This window comes from Nannobrachium achirus (genome assembly GCF_963921795.1).
Source record: "Nannobrachium achirus genome assembly, chromosome: 16".
Classification (NCBI taxonomy): domain Eukaryota; kingdom Metazoa; phylum Chordata; class Actinopteri; order Myctophiformes; family Myctophidae; genus Nannobrachium; species Nannobrachium achirus.
In genome coordinates, this window is record NC_137823.1 from 9,378,122 (window position 1) to 9,397,234 (window position 19,113).

The 19,113-nt window shown below is 42.6% G+C and overlaps 1 protein-coding gene across 4 annotated transcripts; it reads right to left on the bottom strand.

Annotated features, from left to right (window-relative positions):
- Nucleotides 1–143: 143 nt before the first annotated feature.
- On the bottom strand, nucleotides 144–17,585 carry LOC308300563 (FAS-associated death domain protein-like). Of its 4 annotated transcripts, none has more exons than XM_080744429.1 (8): nucleotides 14,391–14,515; nucleotides 6,046–6,274; nucleotides 3,710–3,759; nucleotides 3,579–3,631; nucleotides 2,834–2,946; nucleotides 1,469–1,731; nucleotides 872–916; nucleotides 144–353 (listed from the first exon to the last, which is right to left on the bottom strand). In XM_080744429.1, exons 2-7 carry the CDS (start codon nucleotides 6,272–6,274, stop codon nucleotides 908–910), a joined length of 717 nt encoding a protein of 238 aa, XP_080600555.1. In that variant the 5' UTR covers nucleotides 14,391–14,515; the 3' UTR covers nucleotides 144–353; nucleotides 872–907. The 4 variants fall into 4 exon arrangements, with proteins under 4 accessions (XP_080600555.1, XP_080600554.1, XP_080600556.1 ...); XM_080744428.1 differs by having other exon boundaries at nucleotides 2,834–3,060; XM_080744430.1 differs by lacking the exons at nucleotides 144–353; nucleotides 872–916; nucleotides 1,469–1,731; ... (1 more) ...; nucleotides 3,579–3,631; nucleotides 3,710–3,759 and adding exons at nucleotides 15,709–15,917; nucleotides 17,430–17,585 and having other exon boundaries at nucleotides 6,073–6,274; nucleotides 14,391–14,663.
- Nucleotides 17,586–19,113: the final 1,528 nt, after the last annotated feature.

Genomic DNA, 19,113 nt, shown 5'->3' on the forward strand with positions numbered 1-19,113 from the left:
AAACAGAACCACACACACGCACGCACGCACGCACGCACACGCACACGCACACACACACACACACACACAATAAAACTTGTCAAGTGGAAATTACAGAGTAGCTGCATTTCTCTGACCGGAAATTAGGCCAGATTTCAGCACGGCCAGTACAACATTCTAATCATTATCTAAAACAAGAATACATTTTACACAATACATACCAGATGCTTCATTTACTTGGTTGTACGCCTGCTAGAGCTGCTCCAGAAATGTCACACTACAAGCTCACTGTGATGCGTTGTGAGTTTATGGATCAAACATCGTTGGTGTGCCTGGCTGATTGAGGCATGCAGCTTCTCTCCATCACCGCTTGTCTGTTAGCACGCATAACAGCAGTAATTTATGCCTTTTAATTCATGCACATGCAAGTGCTTCATTCATGCATAATGCGACATGCAGTGGCTCAGGGGTAGAGATACCGTCAATAGAACACGGAGGAAACACTCGGCTGACGCCTTGTGTTACCCCGGTAACCACTCGCCTCTTGTGGCTTATTGCTTTAATCTATGAAAAGTGCCTCGGTTAAAGGCGCTATATAAATGCACCATTTACCATTTATACAGATTTGTACAGATGGAATGCAATGAAACGCGTTGTGCAGCTGCTATTCTGCCTGTAGATACAGTAGACACTGATAGTGATAAACCATCTGCGCTTCACTGCGCTCACTGATAAGACCAGCTTGGACAATTTCTTAACATGGAACACAGCAAAGCAAGGTTTATCATTAGGAAACATTGCATTCGTGAAAGTGGAATTTAGTTAACAGGATAATTACTTTAAATTCAGGATTTCAAACTAGGCTTCACTGCAACAATGACCAGATGCTTACCCACGCTTGGCTCTACCTTCACCTCTGGGCAGTTTTTCAAGTCACCTGACATGGAGACAAAGGTTAGGAGTTAGGTAAATGTCATTCAGAAATACACAGCAAAGCATACAAACAAGCAGGCACACATGCACAAATAAACTGAAATCCAATGTGTACCTTCTAGAATGTTTGCACTCCATGCTGCCTGTACGTTATCGTCTGTACTCTCTGTACGCTCTTTAAGTTCAAGTTGAAAATCCATGCGTGGTGGATTCTTATACTGTACGTCAAAGTAACCTAGGTGTGTCATTATATCCGGGGTGAACGCCAAGCCCTGCAGGCTCATAATATGAATTATGAACGTACATATAAATGTAAATGTTAATAGTCTTTACATCTTTACAACCAAAACATGGAACCAGCATGCATGTGATAAGCTGAACAGGCACTGAGACAAATACCTTAGGGTGAATTTGAACTCCGGTTTGGTCACTCAAGAGCCAATGTAAAATGTAAATGTCACAATGTTGTTTGTCATAACACCAAAACTCAGTTATTCTGGGCCCAAAGCTAAACTAGGAGCACACATGGAATCCTTCCACCTTGGGCAAACCTCACCTTAACATGTGACGTGCTGTTGGGGGCGAGGTAGACACATAAGTTTAGAATCTTATCATTACTGCTCAGATCCTTGTAGAGCAGCACCGCTGCGTGGTATTCCATCGACGGTGTCTTCTTGACGACGGCAGCGACAGGTGACAGGGAGGACACCGACCACTTTACATGGCTGCCAGAGCACTCCACTGAACACTCACACTTGACAGTATGCTTGTGTAAAGTGATGTGTAGGACACCAAATACCATCTCCTCTTCCACTGAGCCTGGGTGGAGACAAAGTGAAGGAAGGAGGAAAGGGACAGTTTTATAGAGTCAAGACAAAACGCATGGAATTGGAACATTGCTGTAGGGGTTCCCAACTTTTTTGTCTCAGGGCACCCCATGAATATTTGTTTTAATCCGAGGCACCCCTACAGTACATTAGAATTTCCACTCCCAGCACCTTATATTTATAGCATATCGTCGTTGTCGGGTGGAAACCTTGTATGTCCAAAACCGTTTGTTTTGTATCATCTATAAAATGTACTAAACTAGTGAAAACAGCAGATCTACAAGCACACAACCGTTGTGTGCTTGTAGATCAGCTGTTTTCACTAGTTTTGTGCTACAGTCTTGTATGATGAAGCAGGGCTTTGCTTTAGCAAAAGACGTACACATTTGAAACTTGGAGATACGAGGTTTCTGCCCGACAGTGACGATATTTTAGTGATTATGTTGCGAGGAAAACGTTGAGATAATAGCCATTTTGGTTAGAACTGACTGAAAATAACTTTGTACTTCAAGTTTAAAATGATACTAAATATGTTTTCAAGTGTCAAAATAAATTCCAAATATTATCAAATGATCTCGCAGCACCCCTGGACTGCTGTCGCGGCACCCCGGGGTGCCCCGTCACCCACTTTGAAAACCCTTGCTGTAGGATACTGTCTGTCTTGGATTCACTGTGTTGTAAAATATTGAACACGGAAGATGTTTAGATTTACAACCAATAAATATCTGTATTGACAGGGCCTTCTCAGTTGCAGCCCCCACTCTCTGGAACCCACTCCCTCTTCATATAAAAGAAGCCCCCACCCTTGCCGTGTTCAAAGCCTCTCTCAAAACCCACCTTTTCAGACTTGCTTTCCCTACATAACTGTACTCTCCCTCTCAGCTTTTCATCTTTTGTGTCCCTGCTAATGTACTTTTTTTTAGCTTTTAGCCTTTTTAATTGTGTCCTTACAAAGCAGTTTTTATTTGTTTTGTAAAGCGACTTTGAGTACCATGAAAAGCGCTATATAAGTTTGATGTATCACTGTTGTTTTGTTGTATTGTAACTGTGATATGGATCTCCTTGGGTCTGAAATAAAGATTGAAATTAATCACCCGCCAGGCACAGGGAGTGAGGGAGCTTCATGAACTTGATGGCAGAGTCATTCTTAGGGACTGTTTCCACGTCGAATATGGGACCAGCGATCATCCAGGGGTCCGGGAGGAACCTGCCGAAGTTGGACCAGGGCAGGACAGAATAACGAACCACAACTCGCTCCAACGCCTCAAATATCAAGCCTGTCAACACACACTCGTATGTCTTTCCTGCTTTCAGTTGGACCCTGAAACATGCACACACACACACACACACACACACACACACACACACACACACCCACACACACACACACACACACACACACACACACACACACACACACACACACACACACACACACACACACACACAGAGAGAGCCGTAGAGTGTGTATCATGTCTAATCTATCAATATAAACCAACACACACACACACCCACACACACACACACACACACACACACACACACACACACACACACACACACACACACACACACACACACACACACACACACACACACACACACACACACACACACACACACAGAGAGAGAGCCGTAGAGTGTGTATCATGTCTAATCTATCAATATAAACCATAAGATAACGTGTCCATAACTTTAGCTATGTCTAATTTGTGGACCTGTTGATATTTGGAACAACATCATAGATGTATATTTCTGCCCAGAAATACATTGCTGGTTGTGTTCATGTGATGATAAATCTCTAATTAAAGCAGATGTCAAAGTGATGTTCAGACTCACTGATAGCATCCTGTGGAGAGTTTCTTAGGAGTGAACTTCTTACTGCCGTAGCTCTGCCAAGCAAAAACACAGGAGATCATTTAGGATCATTAACAGACAGAAACAAGGAAATCTGCTTTGAATAAACTGACCTGCTGGACGTGTTGGCATTTTTCACAGCATGGTCTTGTGTACACCTCATCTAGAAGATAAGTGTGTACATTTGAGAGTCAACACAAAATACATGCCTGACTGAATATTTACTACTACTGGACAGATGAGGAGAAACAACAATACAATCATCTCAGTTGAACCTCTTAGTCTAGCCGGCGCAGATCGATCCTATCAACTATTATCAACGTTGAATGTTTGGAATAATGGAAACGCGGAGAAATAACTAATAAAGGGCTGTCGTAGTAGCCGCACCAACAACGACCAGGCTGGCAGCTCAGGCAGCGTCTTTTGGGGAATGAATGGCTTGGCTTTTGGCTTGTTCTGTTTTGGTTGTAGGCTAGGCTACGTCATTGTATTCATTCAGACTCAGCCCCGATTTGTGAAAATATTAAACCAGTTTGATATTCTCATAACAGAATCTGGCTCTCAAGTTGGGGTAAAAATCGAGTCGGACCACTACCTCACATTTAACGATTGAGTAACGACTGAGTCACGGGAGCGCGCTGCGACTAGCCTCGATTTTATTACGATTGAGAAATCTTTTCAAAGTCGTTAGATGTAAGAGGGCCTTTAGCTGTCATTTTGATCGATTATGACATTTAGAAGTGGAATATGTTTCCTCATGAAGCTCTAAGAAATGACTTTTCCTAAATATACAAGTCCTCGTTTTTTTGAGCGGTGGAAAGACCGCTCCTCTGAATCGATGTGTCCGTGGGCCGTGGTTGGCTGGGTATGTCTATATGTCTGTAACATGGCAATACCTCTTCTGACCACACACTAGAGGTGGAAAGAGTACTGAAAAGTCCTACTCAAAGTAAGAGTTCTGTTACTTTTTTTGTAAGAGTAAAGCCCTTTGCACACAGGCGCGTTTAACCGCACGGATACAACGGACAATATCATTTTTTGAAAAGAAAACAATGATTCTCTATGACCTCATGCACACCGGCTCCGAATTAGCCGTGCGACGAGTGGCTGCCGCCGTGCGTTTTTTTCTCGATCGAACCCAGTTCGATTTGTGCGTCTTGTCGCATGCGGTAAAAAACTCATCAGTCCTTTTATGACTCCTTTTAGGCTCCGCAGCACCGATTCCGCACAGCCTTGCACACCAAATCCAATGCGTTTTATTCATGCCGCAAACGAAAAAAACGCAACTGCCCTGTGTGCAAAGGGCTTAAGAGTAAAAGTAAAAGTACTAGCCCAGGAAATTACTCAAAAGTAAGAGTAAAAAGTAGCCCATTTAAAAACTACTCTTTGAGTAAAAAGTAAAAGTACTTTTTTTTTACTTTCTTTTCTTTTTACATTAATTACATGTTACACGTTACCGGTTACCTAAGCTGTCCCAATGTGATGTCATTTTCCAGGAAGAGAAACACCACTTTAATAAAAATCTTTAAGAAAATATATTATGTAAACTGTATGTAAACAATACACACAAATCAAGTGCTGCAAATGTTGGAAACAAAGGACATATCTCTTAGGTCAGTGGTTCTCAACCTTTTCAGACTGCGACCCCCAAAATAATAATATTTCAACTGCAGACCCCCACCCTGACAAGCACTTGGAATTGTTGGAGTTGGCATTACATTAGTTTGACTACATCCGTTCCATTGTGAAAATAGCAGATCTACATGCTCACAATGCCACATTGTGAGCATGTATCTGCTATTTTCACAATTTTGGCCTCTATTATTTAATTGTCCACTACTGCCACCCTCCATATTGCTTTCACAGTATGTCAAAAACCTGAATTTACATTACTTATTTACTGAATTTAATCTACTCTTACTCATTGTTCAAATGAAAAGTGTTCCTTGTCAGATTGTATCATGTTATCCTGTCATGATGTGCGTTTACCCACCTGATCTTGAATAGTTTTCATGAATTCAAACCCTACTCCAACCATTCTTTTATTGCAAATATTAGCCTATATGTCTCATGGACATACAAAAGTAAGCTTGGCCTATTTTATGGCCAATGATAACTAATGGTTGGAATGGATTCGGCAGCCCCTAAAATACCCTAATTACACACCTCATACGCTCATATTGACAATATTTAAATTTGTCCCCCTTTAATCCCAGGCCCTCGGGATAACCCCAACTTTGATTGGCTCCCACAAAGTTTCCAGAGGGAGTTGTGATTGAGCAAGTTCAGAGGTGATAGTAGACACCTTTATGAACACATTTGTGAAGAAAGATTGGAAATGATATTGGAAATGATTTAGTTCCCAGATTGGTCCAGCATGAGGCTACCTTTCCCTTACTATTACTGGTATACTGTAGCTCTGGGAGCTCTGTAACTGTGTGTTTCATACCCAGTAAATGATGGACCTCGTCGGACAGGCCCTTCAGATCTTTTAGACCGTCTCGCAGGTGGGACACGGTGGCTTCTCCAGGCTCCCTCTGGCTCTTCCACTCTGCCAGCATCATGTACTTCTGCATGGTGACGTTCTCCTCAACTGCCAGGATGTCCTCCAGATCAACGTCCAGGACTCTGGCCGCCTGCTTCCACTCCTTTCCCAAGCATTTGGCGACCTGTATCATCTGCTCCCCCGAGATGTCCCGGCACACACACACACACACACACACACACACACACGCACACCTCTATGTCTATCTATCTATATATATAATAGATACATACAAAACATATTAATATATACAGTAGTACTGGTAATATAGAAGTAGTGAAAATCTACAAGCTCACAATTTGGTGTGAAGATACTAAATCTAAATCTCTATTTCGGGTCTGGACCTGAAAGGTTTGGGACACACATGCCAGTCTCGCATGTGTGTCTGAATGAGAGGAGGTCCTGGCAAGCAGCTGTGAAAGGTTCCATCCCACGCCAGCGTCACTTTGCTCAAAGCAGTGTTGATTTCGTCGACTAAAACTATGAAGAAAAATGTTTGTCGACTGTGTTTTTTTTACTGATGAAAACTAAATAAAATGAAAGCTGTGATGACTAAAACTAAATGAAAACTAGACTAAAATGTTAAAACGTGACTAGTGGAGAAGAGAGTCATTTTATGTTTGGTTGCTCTCAGGTGCGACGAGAGCTATTTTCAGCACACAACCAAGTGTATAATCAGCCATTACGATGTCATCAAGGGCTGCCAAAATACATTTTTAGTTGACTAAATCAACTGTAGATTTAGTCGCCTAAAATCTTGTATTTAGTCGACTAAAATTAGACTAAAACTAAAACTTTTCAGGTGACTAAATTATGACTAAAACGAAATTACATTTTATTCAAAAGACTATGACTAAAACAAAATCAAAATTTGCTGTCAAAAACAACACTGGCTCAAAGGCACTTCTCTACAGAAAGAGACACAGCGTAGTTGTACCACTAAGCATAGATGTAGTCTACAGAAAGCGACAGTCGTTGTGCCACCAAGCATGTAGTCTTTAGGAAGAACTCCAAGCACCAGTAACAATGTTATTCACAATATATACACTTTATTTACATTCATTTCACTATATATTGCAGTGTGATATGTTCTTTGAGCCTCACCTTCCACGGCCCCATTCTTATAGTTTACAAATACTCTTTGATTATTCACATTCACAGACAAATAAAAAGCATGTCTCCTTACATTAATTTCACAGATTCAAATTAACAGCTGAATTAAATGCAGAAATCAGAGTTTGGGGAGCAGCGTATTCCCTCTCTTCCACGGCTGGTCAGTCTCTTTCTCCCAGGGTTTTTCCAAGGCCAGGGTTGGGAACCGGAATACTTTGGGAGCGTGTCTCTGTTACTACATGCCATCTTTTCGACACCTGACTCTAACCCTCACCCTAACCTTAACCTCGTGGAGTGAGTCGCTAACCCTCTGGTCGAAAGGATGGGCGTTTGCAGAAGCGAGATTTCCCCAATACTTTTAGTGCCGTGTAGCCAGACAATTATTCCACAATCTCCTGAATGATATACAGAGTCTGGAGAGTCGAGAGCAGTGGCTTAAAACCTTTTTTCATTTTGAGGTTCGTTATTGTCTCCACTAGCCGAAGGCATGGGGGAGAGTATGTTTTCGCCATAGACTGTTAAAAGAATATGGACGATGCGAAGCCATTGGTTTCTATGTGGCGAAAATTGCGCTTTTTTGGCCCTTGTATGGGTGTCGCCATCATTGTTTGAATGGTACCCCCGGAATCATAAGGAATGCTATTGGTTGCCAACGGTCACGTGCAACCGCAGGGATACCAGAATGTGGTCGGAGCCTCCCAAAATACAGCACAAGAAGAACACAGCCGGCTGGTATCAGTTTAGTTGGCCATCAAAATTAACATAAATGGGACCATATTTGTACAAAACGCATATTATGGTAATTGAAAGGCAGTTTTTCTCTAGCAACAGGAACCATAAAGTATTTATGACGATGTTTATTAAGGTTAGAAAATCAAAGAGGAAAATGAATGGGGTCCAGTGGAGAAAAAATATTTTTGGTACCTCGAGGGGGGAAAACAGCACAACTAGCCGCCAATCATGGGATCTTTCTCTTCCGGGAAAGCTTCGTGAATAATCCAGCCAACTACACCCCTGGTTTTCGCCCCTGTCCGTCCGTCCGTCCATCCGTGCGTCCCTCCAGTTTGTTACCATCTAATCTCCGGCGCCGTTGGCCCGGTCGCTGCCAAAATGAGCGCACACACTCCCTGGATGCCAATTCAGAACCTCTGCCCCACGTTTTTCGAATGGCCCTGTTCTAGCGCCACCATGAGGCCGATGTTTGCAAAACACATTTCTGAACACTACTCTTAAAGATTTGGTCCACAAATCCTACAAATCGGTAGACAGTATCTCTACAGTCATGTGATCAACATGGATCTGTCTGATTTTCCATATTCCATCCTGATTGGCTACAATTGGCTTCCAAAGTTTGCAGGATTGCTCCGTTTTGAACAAAATGTCTCAAATCATGAACACAGCGTGCAATCTTGGTGGAAATTGGGCACGCACGTTCCCACTAGAACGAGGAAGAAATGCCACTTCAAATTTCTCAAATCAGCCTCATGGTGGCGCTATAGCAGGGCAATTTGTGTTTTTACCTTTAACTCCACCGATAAATAGAAAACTTTGTATGTGCACTCCCTAGAGGCTAAGGATAAACCTTTGCCCTGCATTTTTCACATTTGCCTTTTATAGTGCCACCAGGAGGACAACTTATGTAAAACACATTATTTGCTATTACTCCATCAGATGTTCTCCAACAATCATGTAAATCAGTACACAGTATGTCTATAGTCATGTGATCAAGTCCGATCCATCTGATATTTCATATCCCATCCTAATTGGCTAATATTGGCTTCCAAAGTTTGCAGGATTTCTCTGTTTTTGAACAAAATGCCTCAAATCATCAACGTAGCTTGCGATTACCGTGAAATTCGCCACACATATTCCCATTACGTGAAGGAACAAATGCTACCCTTTTCACATTGGCCTGTTATAGCGCCACCAGCAGGTAGACTTTAGGAAAACACATTTTTGGAACACAATGTCTCAAATCATGCATGCAGCGTCCGACTGCCACGAAAGGTCCAAGATTGGTGAAGAACACATGCCACCCTTTTTATATTGGCCTATTATAGCGCCACCAGGAGGCCTGACCTGGTGGAGACTTGTGCTCAGAAGAGCACTGCTTCTAGTTTATTCTGATTTTTGAGCCACAGAACCACCGTTTGATGACATTTAGCCTCTCACACCCAAAACTTAACACTTACGCTGCTAAAACACGTTTGGGGACGTCTTTAACTCAAAGCTGGCAATGCTTGCATTTTTACCAGTAAATAATAATCAACTAGAAAAATATTGTTCCTTCGAAACAATTGTGGGCTCGCTTCAAGCCAGAAAACAATGGCTATAAAAGCACAAAATGTCAAGATCGCAGGCAGTGCTCTCTTTGACGTTACTGACGTCAAAGATTGGTCCATTTTGTTCCAAAAATGTGTTGTGCAAAAGTTGACCCGCTGGTGGCGCTATAACAGGCCAATGTGAGAAGGTTGGTATCTGTTCCTTGACCTATTGGGAATGTGCTTGCAAGATTTCACGCACATCCCAGGCTGTGTTCATGATTTGAGGTGTTTTTGGCTTTGGACACTTTATCGCTGCTTGCAGCTATATTTATTATTATTATTTTATAATTTTTTTGTGTGCACTTCATAGGCATGTTAGATAAAGGTCCTTAGATTGCGTGTAGAATGTTTCATGCAAATTGCAAAAAAAATCCTAGAATAAAAACGGGTTTAAGCGTTTTACAAACTGCTCAAAATTATATAGCGCCCCCCTTTGGCCATTTGGGGTAAGATTGGTTTCAGTGATATTTGAACTAACCCTCTACACTATTTTGTCATGAAAATGTGACTTTGCTTGTATGTTTTAGAGGCAGAAGAATAATTTGCATAAAAATGCAATATTGTTTGAATTATTTAAAAAAGCATGTTTCAATGTTAAAGAAATCCGATCTGACAGATCTTTAGATATCGGTCCAAAGTTCACGTAAAAAAAGTTTTGTGCACGTGACGCGAAAATTCCAGAATAAAAGCGGGTTTACGCGTTTTACAAACTGCTCAAAGTGGCGGAAAATCGAAGGGCGGACGGAGCTTACTTAACAACGACACAGATGTCTTCCGCTTGAGTCAAAGCACGCGTGTAACAAGTTGCATGTCTTCAAACGAAACGAGTCATGACTTATGCCCGTTTGAAGTTTGAATTTTCAGACGCTTCGTATAGCGCCCCCCTTTGGCCGATTGGAATAAAATTGGTTTCAGTGATACTTTGACTAACCCTCCACATCTTTGCCAAATGCCATGAACGTGTAACTTTGCATGTATGATTTAGAGGCCGAAGAATAATTTGCATAAAACCGCAATATATATTGAATTATTAAAAAATTATATTTCACTTTAAAAGAAATCCAACCAGACAGTTTGACCGTATTGGTCCAAAGTTCATGTGAAAAAAGTTTTGTGCACTTGACGCGAAAATCCCAGGAGGAGATAGATTTTTACTGTTTTTCATATAATTCCGAATTGTGGGAGACCTAAAGGTCAGAGGTCAAAAGTTAGAGGGTAAAAGTTGTTCGGCATGAGGAGACGCATAAGTGTATACAGGTTTCATGGCTGTATGTATAACACAGCATGAGCTATACCTGTTCAAAGATCGCACTTTCGAAGGCTTCCTACAGCGCCACCATTTGGCCGATTGCTGTAAAAAGTAATAGCACACTTCGCCACAGTAAACTGAACACATTGATGTTTTTATTTTCATTTTCTCACTAAGTATGTAGGAGTAGAAAGGAACCGAAGTTCCCGTCTACTGATTGCCTGCCTGATAGATAAATAACTAGAATTGACAGAGTCAATTTTGACAAGTGTGCCTGCAGCTCGCTAAATGCGCGACCTCGTGCAGCGGTTCGGACCGTGAGACCGTCCACCGAGTCGTCCGTGTTGCGTTGTGAGAGGGTCGGTCCCCGTGAAAAACGCGTTCCGGCACGAAACGGTTACGTTTCGCGCGTTTGTGACGCCCCCTAGGGGTCGAAGTGGAAATGCTTTTGGGGATTCGTTGAGTATGCCACCCCCGACCTGTGGTTGAAATTGAGTGTTGACTCGACCTATTGTTTGTGATTTATGGCTATCGTTTGCGAAACGGGCCCCTCCCGCTAACTTTGGAAGCGCGTTACGAACGAACGGTATGGACTATCGAAATATCCTTTGTCTATGTTTATCGCATGGCTTCATAGATCATGTGTACCGGTTTTTAAGACATTTGAAGAAAATATGTGGGAAAAGGAGCAAAAAGTGTGTTGTGGAGAAAATTCAAGATGGCGGAAAATCTATCCTGGCGCAAATGGGCGTGGCCTATATCGGGAGATGCGTCTTGACCCAAGGAATCCAGGGAAAAAATACTTTTAATTTTCCGACCTACGGTTCAACAGTTACAGGCCAAAACGTAAACTGGGCTGTTATAGCGCCACCATGAGGCCAAATGACACTATTATTTTATATTTAATCCTTGAAATCATTATGAACCTCCTCTCCAAGTCTTGAAACTGTAGCCCCTATGGTTTGCGAGTGAAAAATAATTGAATGTGAGTTTTTGCGATTCCCATTATAAGTCAATGGGGAAAATTAATTCACTAATAAATTAATATCAATTAAACTATAGAACCTTTCTCTTAGCAAGTTAATAGCACACGATTCCCGAGTAAGCCGGTCGATTTGACATATGGCGCGAGTGTGTGGTGCAAAAACTGTGGGAGGAGTAGCGTGCCAAACTTTGGGGAAAAGTATGGACAGAAAGAAAGACTGACTTAAATAAATATGAGCGAGAACAAGAAGTGTCCCCATGCTATGCATAGGCACACTTAATGACAATATCTAAAGTGTGCTCGCCTTATAGGCGAGCCCACAATAAGGCTATTTTATCGCCAGATTAGCAAAAACACTACATTACCCATAAGGCTTAGCGGCCGGGTCGGCTCTGCAAAGACAGGCTTTGTTTCGCCCCGTTGAGAATGCTTGTAAAATGGCATGATCTGTGGATGGGCGTGCATGATCCGTGCACTATGGATTACATGGCAGTATATGGAGACTGGGGGGCAGTTTCGCATGACAATTTTTAAAGGGCAGCGTATGAGTTAAAGAGGTGTGCCATAGTTTTGTACTTTTTCTGGTTTTCATGTGTCTAGGAGGTTGACAGTACTTCATTAGACCCCCCTGGTGTGGTTGTTATGAGCAATTACGTATTCCCTTTGTATTTTGGGTTTCTTCCTGGAGGCTGACACCTTGAGGGTCAAAAGTGCCGATCCAAAAACACAGATAAAATGACTTCATATAATCATCCCCTCCCCTTTTACCATACACCCGACACTGTGGGTGTGGCTAACTTCAGCTGGGTCACCACCCACCATGACAACCAGGCATACATAATGAACTTGTGGGTGCGGCCATAGACATAAAAAGGTAGACGCCTCCTTCGGCTCTGGGGCGTGCGTCTTGGAGGATAGGCAATAGGCTCTATGCACAGTAGCCATTTTGGCTAGAAGTTGGATGTTCTTCTCACTTCCTTCAGAGGTGTTACCAATAATACTAATGAAGGCTCTGTTCCATTCTGCTCAAACAGAGTCAGGGTGCTGATATTGTGCATGTTGGCTAACTAGAAACACTCTGCTACACCAGTGGGTCTCAAAGTGTGGCCCAGGGACCCTCGTGCTTCCTTCCTTCCTTCCTTTCAAATTACCCCTTAAAAGGTGTTACTCTGAGAGTGTTCAAATGGAACCAAATGCAGGCGTAAAAGGTTTGAGAACCACTGTGCAACATGAATGGAACAGAGCCTTGGTAACACCCTTGAAGGAAGTGAGAAGACCATCCAACTTCTCTCCAAAATGGCTGCTGTGCATCGGGCCTATTTGTACATGTCTGTATGGCTGCAGGCGTGGAGTCACCATTGAAGTCCCGTAAAACATGCGCTGCGATTGGCCAGTAGTCACTTTGAGTGGCAGCGTGCTTCTGGCACTTCCGTACTTCTGCCTATCCAGTTTGGCGCGTTGCTCCAATGAACTGCAGCGGCGGAAGAGGTATCTAGCTTTTTATATCTGTGGGTGTGGCCACATGAAAACATAAATGTAACTCTTTCTGTCCACTTTTTTGGAGAAAGAAAAATCTTCCTCCTAGTATAATCATAATTAGTCAGGGAATTTTAGCAGAATACCTGTCAAAGCTGGGAATAAATTTGTTACCAAACGATTTCTTCACCAGTGTGTTCGTAAAGGTGTCTAGTGACATATCTAACAAAGATTGAAATTCAACATCCCTAGGAGAATCTTTCACAGCTAGGTAGGGTAATTCTGGGTCTTGTTCACTTACTATACACTATACTAGGGAAAAAATTACTCCCAAAAAATATGCTTTAAGTGGGATGTGAGGGGTCTAACTAGGTGCTTTTAATTATTCTGAATCCATTGCAAGCATTTGTTTTACACAAAAAACATCCATTGGGCCAAAAACACCCCCAAAGAACGAATGGTTTAGTGATGAGTCATCACTTTTCCTAGTCATTTTTAGTCCAAGGAATGTTTTTCGTGCGAAAAAAATGCTTGCAATGGATTCAGAATTAATTAAAAACACCTAGTTATAGACCCCTCACATCCCACTTAAAGCAGATTTTTGGGAGTCCAGTGTATAGTATAGTAGTATAGTACAGTGTAAGTGAATGAGACCCAGAATTACCCTAGCTGTCAGATTCTCCTAGGGAAACCTTGTATCTCCAAGTTTCAAATTTGTACGTTCTTTTGCAAAGTAAAGCCCTGCTCCATCATCCAAGGCCGTCGCACAAAATTAGTGAAAACAGCCTATCTACAAGCACACAACGCCTTGCGGTGCGAGGCGCTGTGTGCTTGTAGATCTGCTGTTTTCACTAGTTTAGTTCATTTTTAAAATGATAAATACAAAACTAACAATCTTGGACATACAAGGTTTCCACCCGACAACAACGATATGTTACTAGACACCTTTACGAACACATTGGTGAAGAAATCGTTTGGTAACAAATGTATTCCCAGGTTTTATTAATATTCCCTGACTAAATACCTGATCATCATTTTAGGGGGGGAAAAAAATCAATGGCACTGCATCTTTAAAATGTTCCGTTCCGTCCCGCTCACTGACCGTGGTCCTGTGCCAGCCTCTCCTCCACCAGGTCGGCGGTCATGTTTTGGTCGCAGGCCCTCAGGGCGTCCACCAGGCTCTGGGCGCTGGCCCTTTGGCCCAGCGTCCTCCTCCACAGGCCCAGCAGCTCCAGGGCCGTCTCCTCCAGGTCGCTGGGATGCTTCTTGGAGATGCTCTCCAGCTTCACCTCGCTGACGCCCAGACGCCGGCCCAGCTTCCTCCACGACCGGCCCAGACGCTCTGAGATGACATCTGACGCCACGTCCAGCCTGGCTGGAGACAGGAGAGGAGGGATGGGACGTTATGAAAACGTCATGTCACGATTATTGTGACCAAATAAATCTCCATTTACGATATTTATCGCGATAATCAAAATCCATTAGCCTGGGGCGGAACATTTCCTAGAAAATAGCAGATCTACAAGCTTGTGAGCTTGTAGATTGGCAATGTTTTTGGAAAAGATGTTTGATAGAGAGTGCAAAAAAGATCAAGTAGCAGAGATGGGCACAACATACAAAAAAGTATTTGAAATACACATTTAAAATACTTACCAGAATACTGTCACCAGGATGGTATCTTGGTGACAGTATCCTGGTCACTATTGGACCAAGTACTGACCATGTATGTTGACATTTCTTCAAAATATATATATTTTTTATTTTGTGTCCATCTCTGCAAGTATGTGTATTATAAGTATGTTTTACCAATAGAGGGTTTAAATGGTACGTACAGGATATGCAGCACGGCAAACAAAAGGTGAATTGATCCCATACCATACTATTCCATGCCATACCTGAAGGCAGCATTCAAGAGAATTAGCCTGTAGCTGTGCCCCTCCCAAAAAGCTTTTGTCCAATGCTAGCTGTTATTCTATTGCCTTGTCCAAACTCTCCTGAACTTGAATGCAGCATCTTATATTGAAAGAATTGCCCTCTCTGTATAGAAATCCATGCCGTTACGCCACATCTCCAGTACTGACTTGATTATGCTTACCGGTAGTTGAGTGTGGTATCGCACACTGAAAATAGCTGACCTCCAAGCTCACAACGCGTTGTGAGCTTGGAGGTCAGCTATTTTCGATATTTCCACCAAAAGTGACCATCAGGTCGGCGACCTCATGGTTGCGCTAGAAGAGGGCCATATGAGAAATGAGGGGTGGAGGTTGTGGTTTGCCAGCCAAGGAGTGTGTGTGTGTGCAAAGTTTGGCATGGATATAGCGTCAACGGTGGCGGAGATAAAAGTAAGGCAAAAGTGTGACAGACTGACTGACTGATGGACAGCCGGTGGAGCTTTTCATAGTAACTTGCGACCGTAATACCTCTCTCCTTGTCATCCGGTTGGTCGTCAGGAGGTTCAGAGCCTTCATAGCGCTCCAGAACCACAGCCAGGTCCTCCCTTTCCACCTGGCGGAGCAGAGAGAGGAGGAAGCCGGTGTTCTCTGGGTCCAGCTTCCCCTTCTCACTCAGACTCTGGAAGAGCTGGTGTCCTGTCGTTATTCTCTCCTGATGGCTCTTCTTCACCAGCTCCCTGCACACACACACACACACGCACGCACACACGCACGCACGCACGCGCGCACACCGGTCACCATTGTTACATCATCATCTAATCGCAATAATCTAACTGCAGTTTACAGTTTAGGCATTTCTCAGACACTCTTAATCAATCTAGAAAACAATAACGTAGGAAGACCGAGCACCTAGTCAGTAAAAAACCTTTTGTAAAACGTAAAAATGTTATCTAGCTTTCATGTATGGTCATCGAGGGTAAGTGTTATGGGCTAAGGTGGAGTCTGAAGAGATGAGTCTTCAGTCCACGGCGGAAGCTAGAGAGTGAGTCTGTAGTTAAGTGCGTCAGGGAGTTTATTCCACAATGCACTCTGTTGAGGTGCCAACAAGCAGGCCATGTATGGCCTACTTGTGCGCCAGCAGAGCGCGCCATGAGGTGCGCTCACCACTGGCATCACCAGGAATGCTGGTCCCTCATTGGCTGTTAATGATGACGTTGCCAGAAATGCCGGTCCCTGATTGGGACGAACGCAGTACTTGTGCGCTCTGCTAGCGCAAGTAACTATTCATTTGCACAATGTCTGTCCGTCTGTCTGCAGGCTAACATCACTGTCTGATACAAAACAGTGTCGCCACCATGGTAACAGCCGCATACTGAAACAATGCCCAAATTTAGAGATGACTGACATCACTGATACTAAACAGTGCCCAAATTTGGAGACAACTTCACGACTGATATCACTGATACTAAACAGCGCCCAAATCTGATATACTCGCATGCTGAAACAATTACCAAATTTGGAGATTACAGACATCTCTGACTGACATCACTGAACACCATATGGGAATAAACAGCTGAAACAGGGCCGACATTTGGAGATGATGACTGACATCGCTGATAAATCTTTAATCCTACGAGCCGATACTTTCACCTCAGTACACAAAAACAACCACGGGCAAGGACTAGTTTGACATAATCGCGATTATTTGCCAGAATCGTTTCCAAGTTGAAAAATGTTCATATATTTTCAACTTGGAATTCATGCATTTTCAAATACATATTGTGGAAATAGCAGAATGTGTCACGTAGTGAGCTTGGATATAAATTATAATATTAAAAAACATACATTAACCACTTTAGCCCAGGCTATTTAAAATGAGCAGATCTACAAAGCTCACGAATCGCAACGCGTTGTGAGCTTGTAGAACTGCTATGTTCAAACGTGTTGTACTTTTACATTTAGAACTTTAGGTACATTTTGATGCCAACACATTCATACTTTAACTCAAGTACATTTTTAATTCCTGACAGAGCAGTAGGTCTATTTATAGGCTACTTTTACTCAAGTAAGAAGTAAAACTCATGTGAGTACTTTTTTCCGCCACTGCAAGCCAAACAGAAATGTAGCCTAACTGTCATCAACAACAACAACAACACAAACCCACAACTAATCGTTAATCGCAATTATTTGAGCGGTTAATCGTCACATAAAAATGTCATAATAAATAATCGATAATCGACAGCTCATACCGACAGAGGAACTTCATGCTGTCCAGCTGTTTGTGGTCCAGAGAGTTGGAGATCTGGAGCAACACGGAGTTGAAGTCCACTGACATGACTAGTCTGGAGTTTAACTTAGTTTAACTTTAGTTTAGTTTACTTTCGTTTACTTCAGTAGTTGTCGTCCTCATGAGTCATGTCGCATCTGAACTACAGGAAGAGCGATATGTTCTGTCATCAAATCTAGTCTAGAAAATAGTACACATCCGGTGGTCAATCTCTTCAGAATAAGAGTACCCTAGCCATATCCCTGAAGACATTGAAAAACGATAATGTGTGGAGGTGTGAGGAAACACGTACAAAACAAACACTAATTCAATATTTATCCTTAAAAAAAGAGCCATAAGCATTGTAAATAAACTAACTATATAGAACCAACTAACCATGACTGTTTATTAAATTAAAAACACTCGAATTCAAAGATCTGGTTGACCTTAAAACCGCTCAAATAATGTATAAAGCAGAAAATAAAGTATTACCACATAACATCCAAAAGTTGGAGAAGCACCTGCAGCACCCCACACCTCCACGCCAAGCAGGAGGTAGTCTTGAAAAGTTGTTCCAAGCCAGAGAGTCATTATATGATCTGAGAGGTGTTTGTATGTTTGATCAGCCGTTTGTCAGGACCAATGCTAAACACCATTGCATTTCTGTTAAAAGGGATATTATTATATACTATGGAACAAATGCGAGATTAATTGAAACTAAGTGTGACACTGAATTATAGGTTTAAGCAAATGTTCAAAATGGATACAATAAATAGGAGTGCATCTCTCCACTCCGACATGTCTCCTTTCCGACATGTCTCCATTCCGACACTAACCCTATCTCTAACCCTATAACCTAAACCTTAGGCCCATGGGAGTGTCGCCACTCCGACAATAAGAAGTCCATTTCGGAGTGGCGACATGTCGGAATGGAGAGCCTCCCAATAATGTCGGAATGGAGAGAGCCTCCCAATAAATAGATATAGGTTTCTATGTACAGTATTTGGGTTAGATCTAGATTATCTATTTTATTATCTTATAGGTTTAATTGCTTGTATTGCTTATTGTTTTTGTTTGTTTTGTTTTTGAGGCGGCAAGCCATAATATTTAATTGATGAATAGAGATAATTAATTTAGTCAATGAAGTTAGTTCACTTTCGTGCTGTTCTTTAAAAAAGAACAATCGAATTACTCGAATTTTATTTTGAAGGCGAATGAATGAACCCGGTAGTTTTGATTTGCCGCACTAACATTTGCCAATAAAACACACCTAACGTCCTGACTGCTCTCTGATTGGTTCGGCTCAGCTGGCTGTCTGACAACGCTGGTTGACAGACCGCACCGAGCTGCCGTGGGCTTCAGTTCAGTTCATTACCCCCGTGCTAGTCTCGCGTAGCCAGACAACTATTCCACAATCTCTGAATGCTATATAGTCTGGTCCCATGCTGGTCCACCAGCACAGACCAGCATAGACCAGCACCAGCACAGACCAGCATGAACCAGCATAGACCAGCACAGACCAGTACAGACCAGCACCAGCACAAACCAGCACATGTTGTGTTTTACTGCTGGTCTGTGCTGGTGCTGGTCCAGCATAGACCAGCACCAGCACAGACCAGCATGAACCAGCATAAACCAGCATAGACCAGCACAGACCAGCGACTGTC

What these genes read in the sequence shown, in the direction of transcription:
- LOC308300563 (XM_080744428.1), bottom strand. Translation starts at nt 6,274, where the DNA reads ATGATACAGGTCGCCAAATGCTTGGGAAAGGAGTGGAAGCAGGCGGCC. An exon ending in AATGCCAACACGTCCAGCAG is followed by an intron (nt 3,632 to 3,709) that starts GTCAGTTTATTC and finishes TTTGCTTGGCAG; the next exon opens with AGCTACGGCAGTAAGAAGTT. An exon ending in TCACTCCCTGTGCCTGGCGG is followed by an intron (nt 1,732 to 2,833) that starts GTGATTAATTTC and finishes GTCTCCACCCAG; the next exon opens with GCTCAGTGGAAGAGGAGATG.